Here is a 10,658-nt window from a genome sequence, read left to right on the forward strand (position 1 = left end):
GAGAGCCCCGCGACGGGGCGGCCACCTCGGGCACCCCTCGGGCACCCCGACGGCCCTGCTGCAGACCCCCGCTTCTCTGCTGCAGACCCTCGCTTCTCCTCCAGAGACACCCCTGATTGCCCATCGCAGAACCTCCGTTTCCCCAACAGAGCGCTGTTGCAGGGACCTCAGCTTCCCTGCTGCACATCCCTCCAGTTCCTCATTGCACTCTCAGTGCAGATCTCCGGTTCCCCAGCAGACCTACCCAATTTTCCCCTTTCAGACCCCCAGTTGCTTGCTGCAGACCCTGGATCCCTGATAGATCTCCATTTCCCAAACAGTGCCAGACTGGGTGTCTGGGGAAAGGGAGACACCCCCCAGTCCAGCCCATTTGAGTGCTGGTGAGGATCAGGAGCAGCCACTGCCGGGGCAGAGAGTAGAGCCCCTGGCAAAGCTCTCCAGGGCTTCTCTGGGACTCTGAACCAAGGTAGCTGCCCCTGTGCAGCAGGAGGATGTCCTTAGCCATGCAAAGAGGCAGCCAGGACTTGGAGAGAGGAAAAATCACCTCCAGTGAGAGAGTGACCCGAATCAGCCTCCCCTGTGAGGTCCCCCGAAGTCCTTGCCCATGTCACTTCAGTGGCATCCTCACTGGGTCTGGCATAGCATGCTGGAGCAGCGGTGTGGGAAGGTGATGTGATGCTCGGATCAGTTTATTCCCCACCACGGCCAGGACAGAGCTCTCTTCCCCACGCCAGGTAGATGTCAGGGCTCTTCTGCTGCGCTTGATTTCTTAGGTGCAGCTGCTGCATAGCAACTGTTGGGCTGAGCAATTTGCGAAGCAAGGGTCCCTTTCTCCTCCAGAGCCCTGCACATCTCTAATCTGGACACAAAGGTGTTCTAGAGGGACAGAGCAGTGAGCCCCCAGAAGCCAAGGAGTAATTGTGGTCTCTCTCTTTCTTCTTTCCCAAGGAACTGGCCAAGTACTTTTTGGCAGAACTGCTCTCAGAGCCAAGCCAGACAGAAAATGAAGCCCTGGAGTCTGAGGACTTGTCCCGAGGGGCTGAGCAGGACGAGGTGAGACTGGAGCTGGAGCGCTCAGCCAACTCAAACCCCGCTCTGGCACCCCGGGAACGCAAAGCAGGCTGCAAGAACTTCTTCTGGAAAACGTTCACATCCTGTTAGCTTTTGAACCCACCTTTCCTCCCCTTCCATCCCTGTCTTCTTCCTAGCCCCCCACCCCAAGCAGAAACTTCACCATGAGAGGCGAAGACTGTAAATACACAATCCACGGTTATGGTGAAATTAAAGAAACAAGGAAAATTTGCGTTTGATTTCCAGTTGTTTTAATAAAACTTTCTGTTCCAATTGTACACAATTTGCTTGAGTTGTGATTTCTGACTAGTTCTTTAATGACATGCACTCTTTCAGATGTACTATTTTTAATTCTTTGTTGCAATAAAGTTTATGTTTCAAACAGTGATGCTGAGATTTGGTGGTCAATGAAAAAACCTAAGTCACATTTTGGGCTGCTTGTCTTCGAAACGCCACCCGTCTCAGGGCAGCAGCAGCAAACAGCATCCACACGCATGCATATGCACATACACACAATATATCTTACAGGGTTTTGGGTTGGGGTTTTTTTTTGCTGTGGTCTTTCTAAGGGACCTGGAGACACAATGGTATTTTAGGTAGTGAATCCCTGTAACTGTAGCTGAGTCAAATCCACAGCGCAGAGGTTTTACACCCATCACCAGAGGCATCACTGTAAATCCCAGCTGTGTGTGTTCCAAGCCGTGGGACTGATAAAAGCGGTTCCCAGTACAACCTTACTTCACACAAACCTCATTCCTTCCTCAGCCGCAAACACTAAAAAGTTTTCTTACCTATTTTATTCCTTGCAACATCCCTGACAAACGCTGCTTCTGGCATCCCTTCGGAAAGTTTTCCTTTGTTCTGCTGTGAAGGGGAAGGTTTCGCATCCCTGTAAAGCTGAGATGTTAACCCTGTGCTATCAACCCCTTTGTATATAATAAACTGGTTACAGCCGTTTCCCTACCCACTACATCGTCATTAAAGGCCATCTTAAAAGAGCCGGTAAGGTAGAAGCAAGCATCTAGGAAAAAAAAAATATTATCTCAATGGAAGAGAAATTCTTTGTGCTTTTGCAGTCTTTTCCCTTTCTTGTGACATGCAATCATGGGTGAATCAGAGCTGTAGAGCATCCTGCACAGGGGACCGGTACCACTGATGAGAAATCAATCATTTAGGATTAAAGGTAATGAACATTTTGTAGACATCGCATGTGAAGGAAAGGCAAAAAATGGGGGAACTTAGAGATGTTGATGCGTGGAGGGCTGAGCACCACCCTCATGGAGGTGGATTCCCCAGCAGAGAGGATGTTTTGTTGCCTCTGGTCCATGCTCTGTGGGACATCGCTCTTGATGGCTCCTGGAGCTTCCTCTCCTCCTCTCTTGTCAGAGTGACAGGTTTTGGAGTGTGCTGGTGAGATGGTCCTGTAGGGGGGACGTTGGGAGAGCCCTGGCACACAGGGAACACCCTGGATTTCAGTGTCGGGTGCAGGATTAACTCACCTCCAGGAGAGGGGCAGGACTGGCACTTTTGCGGGGGAAGCCTACAAAAAGATATTTGCAAAGCGCAAGTCACATAGATAATTTCCCAGCCCTACGAGCAGAGGGGGTGAGAACAGGACCCCATTTCAAAGTGTGGAGGAGAGAGCTCATATCTGATTCCTTTGCATCATCAAGGGAGCAGATTTTAGGGAATTTGGTAAAGCTGAGACCTCCCCAACCCTGGCTGCTCTTGACTGAGGTTCCTCTTAGTTTTCAAAAAGCAGCGAATTCCTCAATGCTGAGACAGCCTCGAGATAGCAGCTACAGGAGCAGAAAGGGGGTGGCAGTGCCAGAGGTTTGAATATCCTTGTGCACCAATCCCATCTTTCATGGGATATAAATAGACCCCTACTTGCCCGAGGCTTTTCCTCTTGGTCACCATGCTCAGCCTGTGCTTCTGAACGGATCTTAATCCTGCTGATTGCTGGAGTGAGACCCAGCACAAAGACGGATGCGTCCCACGAATTAAAGATGAGGTGTTCCACAAGCCTGTTTCAGCATGGAGTCATGTCGCGGCAGCTCCTGCGAAGCTTAATGAAGATATACTGGTGGAGGGGTGTGCAAATGTTCCTCATTCAGAGGCAGAAAGACAAATTTGCTCTTTACATTGGGGAGATGGCTCCCAGGGCAGTGTCACTGTATTTAATTGCACTGTGGCAGCACCAGCAATCCCAGGAGCCATGCAAATGCAATGCAAGAGATTATTTGGCCCTGCAGAGCTAGAAAGACAATGATTTATGGTTTGATAGGTGGGAATTAAGAGGTAACAAGATTAAAGGGCTATATTTAACCCCTGGCCACACAGCCATGAAGCAGTGTCCCAGGTTGGGCAAGGCTGGATCTGGGATGGGCACATTGGCACGGACAGGTCCCACAGGCCAGCGCTGCCCAAGGGAAGAGAAGTTTTTGTGAGAGGTTTCCAAACGATGCTCTCTGCAGCTCACAGCTGCGGATCCATGGAGGAGCAGCCTCAGCACGGCCCTGAGGGAGGTGAGGGGCTGAGATGACCCTTACACAGCTGATTCATCTCCCTGCTCACACTCAGTGTCACGGACAGACCCAGATCAATCCCCACGCAATCAGGTACCTTCAGCCTGGTGATTCATCAGGGGCAGTGCAGGGAAATGTCCATGAGGAACCACATAAAAGGGCTTGAAATGGCTGTCTGAAGAGTTGCTTTGAATGAAAACCAGAAAACATTGTACAAGGCCTGGAAACACACATGAGAAGTCAGTGATGAGCTTCTCAGCCATCCCCAGCAGCAAACTCTCCGACTAACAATGCCGAGGGGGGACATTCACTCTAGCAAACAGACCATGATTTTTTATTTATTTATCTATTTTACCGAATTGGTAAAAAAGGCAAAGTGTTCCTTGGCCCAGAAGGCTTGTTGGTGACAGATAGCTTGAAGTCATCCTGGCTGTGGTGCAGAGGAAACACTTGTGGGGGTCCAGATTTCATAGCCTGGGTCCGCTTGGGCCCCAGTTGACTCCTTTTGGCTCTGTGGAAAAGACCAAGAGCCTGGACCCATCACCAGGAGCATCCCAGATTCCCGCATCTCTGCTCTCACCACAGGAATCTTCCTCCCTTTCATCGTCTCAGCTCCTCTGGGGAGCATCGGAGCAAGACCCAGCCCATGTACAGGTCAGCACCGGGTGTCTGTCAAGAAGCGCTCGCTGCTGAAATAGAGTCCTAATTTTCTGAAAGCAAAGCAGCAGGATGTTTATTGACCAGGGTGAGAAAAGCTATACCTAGGCAATAAAAGTTATTATGATAAAGGAACAGACTGTACTCTCTGCTCTCTGAACACCTTCTGACTCTCCGACAGCTTCTCACCAGAATAATGCAATAAAACTCACCTACACTGAGCATTTTCTTCCCCTTTGCCTTTGTTTTATTAGGGGATTATTTGTTACTTTTTGTCAACACCTAATTGCACTTCTGAGAATAGCTGCTTGGCCAGCTGCTGTGAGTGCCTCAGAAGACTTTTTGGATCCCAGTCTTAGGAGATTTACCCCATAAACAACTTGTAGAACACAAAAAAAATTAACAAAGTCACAAAAACATCACCAAGTTCACTTTTTCTCACATATATACAGTGTAAATGCCAGTTTGTGCCATGAGCTAGTATTTCCAGCATCATCTGACAAAGAAACTCACCTGGTCATTCAATTAACAAAATGAATGTAATGAAGGTCTCCAGCATTTCCTATGGAGAGATTCTTTGAAAAAGCATAAAATTATGCATTGAAATTCACACATTTTGCCCAGCAATAATCCTGGTGCTGCCATGCCCTGAGGTAGAGCATTTGCTCCCTGACACAGCTTGGTGCTCTGCCTTCAAGGAAAAAAAATCTCTCCTTCAGCTGGGGACTGGGATTTAAGGAAGGAAAAAGGATCCCCTCTGGAAACTGGCTGTCACATTTGTAAATCTTGACATCCGCCTCTTTTCTTCCCTATTGTACTTCTTCTGCTTGTCTGAGTTTGTGACCCTTCCCAGATGCTCAAACCCAACCTTTCTTTCCCTGTGTCCCAATCTGCTCCCCAAAGGCCGCGATGTGGGGGGACACCGCTGGGCACGATGGGGTACACTGCAGCCAGCAGAGAGAGCCAAAGAGCACAGATTGTCCCATTTTGGGGCTGTATCTGCAAAAGCAGATTATTAGGATGCATGTTCTCTGTGCCAGTGGCTGTCCGAGCTCTGGCTACCACCTCTCTCAGGGAGATGGGCTGAAGGAGGGGTCCTGCAAAGGGGGGCTTTCCATGGAGCAGCACTTTCTGGGGGCCAGAGCCATGTGAGGATGCAGGTAGTGCTGCAGCATGGGCATTTTTCCCCTCCAAGTTCCTGCTTTTAATTTCTAAAGGGCATTTCTCATGTCAGATTTGCCAATTTTTAACAGGTTAGAAGAAAGAGAAATAACATGGAAGTAAGTGAACCGTTCTATTGAGGGTTAAATCCAGTGGGATTTGTCAGAATGGCAACCTGTAAGATATGGCTTCCACGCAAATCTTCTCCCCCAAGCATTTGTTGTTGTTGTTGTTCTGGATCCAAAACAACTCCTTCTTCACTCAGCTCTTCCGGATTTCACAGTCTGAGCAGCAATGGCAAGGGCAGAGGGAGGAAGAGCCATGTCCAGTTAAAGACTCAAGCAACCAGTTGGCCCGTGGTGGTGGCACTTTGGCACAACATGTGGCAGTCACCACGTCCCAAATGTGGGCGATCCACGCTGCAGGAGATCATATCTTCCACCACTCGAATATCCACGCCTTGAATGCAGCATCATCTGTGCTGATATCTTCTGCTCCTACTGCAAGAAGTGGTCCTGAACCTCGGAGCCTCAGCATCCCCAGTAACTGCTTGTGGCAACGGGACACCACCATTGCCCTAATATCACCACCCTCTACGCAGGGCCTGGCAGCAGGGACACCCAGTAATACTCTCTTGCTACTGGTTTAGGGTCCTTGGAAGGAAACCCCACCATCCCTGGAAGGACAGGGCCAACAGGAAAATTAGGCACAGGCAACATGTTTGAACCAAAGCTCTCAGCAGAAGATTGTGAGGAAAAGGCAGCCGCTGTTCTCCCTGAAAGCTGCATCCAGCATTTGGAAAGCAGTGATTGGAAAGAGAGGATTTCCAGCATGGATACCCTTCAGAAGACTGTGGAGGAGATGAAGAAAAGTGAGATACCATGCCAAGCCTTGCTAAGACTGCTGTCGCAAGGACACAAGGAAGTGAAGCACCAGGTGAGGCAGAAGAAACTTCACACCAGCACCTTGCTAGCCCAGAAAGGGGACTTCTCCAGAACATCTGTTCAAATTGTCCTGGAAAGTGTGGTAGAAATGGTAGGAGATGGGCTCTGCGGCAGCTGTGCTCAAGAAGCCCTGACAGCTATAGCAGAGGCATGTTCATTGCCTTGGACTGCAAAGACAGCTTTGTCATTGGCCTTCTCACAGTACAACCATTGCAGGAACCATTGCAAGATCTTGGACTGGCTGTCAAATGCAATTCTAGAGTTTGGCTTTGCAGGGATGGAGGCCAAGGCACTGGTCAATACCCTGAAGTTCGCTCGTGGTGCTGCTCACTCGGGTGTGCAGAAATCAGCCATCACCTTGCTGGGGATGATCTACCTGTACATGGGAGACTCACTGATAGCACTGATCAGGAGTGAAGAGCTGCCCCTTCTTACCCAGATAGATGCTGAGCTAGAGAGGCTGCATGGACAGGTCCCACCAATTCCCAGTCGCGCCAACCCCAAGCCATGTCTGGATGAGAGGGCCCAGGAGGACCCAGGGGAGCAGAGGAGGACTGAAGCCATAGACATTGGTGACAGGATCACACCAGCGTTGGTGTCAAAGCTGCAGGAGAAGAACTGGACCATCCAGAGAGAGGGCCTGGAAGAGCTTACATGCATCCTTCAGGATGCCGGGTTCATCCAACCAAACAGAGGAGAGCTCCCAAGAGCCCTGAAGGCCTGTCTTTGTAACCCAAACCCCACCCTGGTGCGGATGGCCCTGAGGGTCCTCCAGCAACTGTCCACAGCCATGGGTTCAAATGTCAAGCAGCACATGAAGGACTTGGGCTTTCCCCTAATTGCTCTGTTCAGGGAAAGCAAGAGCAGCACAAGAGCTGCTGCCTTGGCTGCCATGAACGCCTGGGATGCACAGATCAATATATCAGAGTGGCTGGATGGGCAGGACATATTGGAAGGTCTGGGTGAGGAAAAGCCTTTGCAGAAGCAAGAGCTGGAGCAATGGCTGGCTGAGCAGCTGCCAACCCTCAAGTCAGCTCCCTCGGACCTGCTTCAGTGTGTGCCTCACCTGTCCCTGCAGGACACCGACAGGGATGTGCAGACAGCCTCGCAGGTGGTCCTGCCTTTCTTCATGATGCACCTCGCCTTGGAGAAGATGACTGAAGCCACCAGCAAGCTGAAGGCAGCTGCAAAGGATCACATATTTGCAATACAAGAGCATGCCAATGACAGTCCATCAGCTCAGTCCACTGCTTCTGCTATGTCACTTTCCAGACACCCCAGGGTCACCACTGTGACTGCTTTTCCCTCTGTTTTCCCCACATCACCCGCAGCAACAGCCTTATCTTCACAAGTGTCAACACCCAAAATCAGCAGAGGGGAGGAGCAGGGCCCCAAGGACCTCGAGTCAGGAGAAGTGGTCCTGAAAGACGCAGGTGCAGCCAAGGGAAAAGCACAAATTAACTCCATTCTGGACGATGGAGTCAGCAATCTGGGGCCTATCTTCTTCGTTGTCCCCAAGGGGAAAGAACAGAGAATGAAGGATGAGAAATGCGGCAAAGTGCTGCAGTGGGACTTTGCTGCTCCCAGTGAGCAGTACGTGGAGCAGTTGAAAGCTCAGATGAGCATCTTCCAGACGGAGATGTTCCACTTCAGCTTCCGGCACCACATCAAAGCCTTGGCCATCATGGCCAGGCACTTGGAGACAGAGAGGGAAGCAGTTATCAGCTGCCTGGACCTGATCCTGAAATGGCCCACTCTGCGTTTCTTTGACACCAACACATTGGTGCTCATCAAGAGCCTAGATTACCTCAACCTGCTGCTAACCCTGCTGATCCAAGGAAAGTTCCAGCTGATGGACAATGAGGCCTTTTCCTTCCTCCCATATCTGGTCCTGAAGATGGGGGATCCAAGGAAAACTATTCTTAAATTGGTGCATGCCACCCTGAGGAGGATGTGCCTGGTGTATCCAGCTAAGAAGGTGTTTGGCTTCCTCATGAAAGGCATTAAGTCCAATAACACTAAGCAGCAGGAAGGCTGCCTGCTGGAGATGGGTTATCTCCTTGAAACCTATGGCCTGGATGTATGTGAGCTGAGCTCTAGCAAAGCCTTGAGGAGGATAGCTTCCTTCCTTGGAGACCAAGACAGTGCTGTTCATCATGCTGCTCTAAGTATTATGGTCACAGCTTGCAAAACTCATGGGGAAGCCCTGTTCAAAATGGTTGGGGATCTTCCTGAAGAACATATGAGAATCCTGGGACAGATTGCAAAACAGGAAGCCAGCAGGTCAAGAGTTTCTTCAGCAAAGGGTTTCAGTGAGAAATCTCAGCGTGATCCAAACACAAGATCTGAAGTCAGCTGTCAGCGTGCAGGAGATGAACCTTCAAAGCTAGAACCCCCCTGCCCTCAAGGAGGAAACTTCAATATGAGGGACATGGCTCACCCGACACTGCCTCCACGTGTAGGTGTGCCATCAAGCAGGCCAGCCTCCAGAAAACATAGTCTCCTTAGACTGAAGGATATCATTCAGTTAGAAACGATCCCTGAGTTCCAGACCCTGAATATCTCCTCAAATGCTGATGAAACGTGTCATTATATTACCTTCACCATTAATTCCCTTATTTGTCACATTACTAGTGGTGATATTTATACCAGCAACCAGGCAATGAAAGAAATAGAGGTGATCCTGAGAGAGAAGAACAATGTAGAAGCTATGTCTGGGCACATTAATGAGTTCCTCATAGCCAGCTTTCAATCACTCGAGTTTATCAACCAGCAAACAGAAGCAGATAAGAAATGGGGGAAGGAACAAATCATTCTGCAATGTAACTGTGTCATCCAGGCCTGTAACTGTCTTCCAGAAGGAAAAACTGGCTCAGGAGGCCTCAGTGGAAGTGCTTAAGGATGTAATGAACAACCTCTTTACCTTAATACTAGACTTCCTGGACAGAGACCTAGAGGAAGATCAGAAGCTCTTGCAGTCCATCACTGTCCTCATTAAGAGAGTGTGAAAAACTAACCAGACAAGGGTTTTCTGTGCCTTGCTGATGCTGCTCCAAGGCAGTCTGACTGCTGAGGACAGCCCAGAGAAGTTTTCTGACCTGCTGGCCAAGAGCCTGTGGAGAACCACACAGCTTCTCCCAAGCACCATTGGCACCGTCAACCTGGATGAAATCCTGCTGCAGGCCCACATGGTCATGAAGGCTGCTTCAAAGGAAAAAACAAGACAGCACACAAACAAACTCCTGCTGCAGATCCTGAAAACTCTGCTGCACAACTTGTACAAGCTGAAAGGAGTGAGGATCCTGGACCACCTCAGCCTATCCAGGATGCAGCTGGCTCTGAGGTGGAAGCTTATCTCCGAAAGACAATCAGTCCCACTGCCAAGCGGGGGGAGAACGAAACAGCTGTGGGAGCAGGGGCAGAGGTCCCCTAGGCAGCTCACAGGGTTGCAAAGGACAAAGCAGGTGAGGTTTGAAGAGCATCTTTTAGAAAATCTGGTCCAAGGAGAGTTTGAGGGAGGGTTTATAGGAGTTATATGAATGTAGGTAAAAATGGCCCAAGAGTAAGTTGAAGTCTTTCCTAGAGAAGCAAAGCCTGGCCATCATTAGGACAGAATAGGAGACCAGAGAGTGTTTTTTTCCTCCTCCTCTGAGCATGTTCCCTGATGTGGAAGCATCTCGCCTTGGATCAACAAGGATCCCGGGGGGACCATAAAGGGGAAGGCAGTGATGCCATCCTGCGACCTGAAAATCCCATTATTCACCAGCAGCATCAACACAGCCTTGAGAGCAAGACAGCCCATGGCAGGGTCCCTGCCAGTCAACTCCCCTCGAAGGATGCTAATGTCACGCTTCTCCCTCCTTTCCAGGGCTGCACAACAGTGATGTCCCCTGGGGGCATGAAGAACCACCAGCAGAAATAGCACCAGGACCTCAGAACCAGCCAACACATCAACGGGACAATGACATGAACCACAAACCAATTTTAAAAAACCCCTGCAGCATGAATACTGGGTGTGTTATCTCTGCACCGAATGCAGCCCACAAGAGCCTGTCCCGGTTTTTGGTTGATGTCTCTGTTGCTGTTGTTCAGAAGAGCACAGGGTGCTCAGGTACTTGGCTGGAGAGCATGAAAAGCGTGTCCATACCTAGGGAGGTGTCTCTCCAGGTTATGGGCTCCTTGGGTGAGCATGAGGAGGCTGATCCCTTCCCCAAACTAGTGCAGGTAAATAGAAAGAAGTGCGGATTCCTGCCCTTTCCAAAGCCAAAGAGGAGATAGGTCTTAAGACCAGGAGATG

At 49.9% G+C, this 10,658-nt stretch overlaps 2 protein-coding genes across 2 annotated transcripts; both read left to right on the forward strand.

The window, feature by feature from the left end:
• Nucleotides 1–948: 948 nt before the first annotated feature.
• On the forward strand, nt 949–1,459 carry SST (somatostatin; the record flags this gene model as incomplete). The annotated part of the gene is made up of 1 exon (XM_010189898.1): nt 949–1,459. A coding segment is annotated over one exon (213 nt), but the record flags the coding sequence as incomplete, so codon positions are not given.
• A 4,675-nt stretch (nt 1,460–6,134) lies between these two features.
• On the forward strand, nt 6,135–9,704 carry LOC104544897 (cytoskeleton-associated protein 5-like; the record flags this gene model as incomplete). Its single annotated transcript, XM_010189899.1, is given in 2 exon segments — nt 6,135–9,202; nt 9,204–9,704. Coding segments are annotated over 2 exon segments (3,569 nt in total), but the record flags the coding sequence as incomplete, so codon positions are not given.
• Between the last annotated feature and the right edge of the window lie 954 nt (nt 9,705–10,658).

Source organism: Mesitornis unicolor, unplaced genomic scaffold, assembly GCF_000695765.1.
Source record: "Mesitornis unicolor isolate BGI_N332 unplaced genomic scaffold, ASM69576v1 scaffold3758, whole genome shotgun sequence".
Lineage (NCBI taxonomy): Eukaryota > Metazoa > Chordata > Aves > Mesitornithiformes > Mesitornithidae > Mesitornis > Mesitornis unicolor.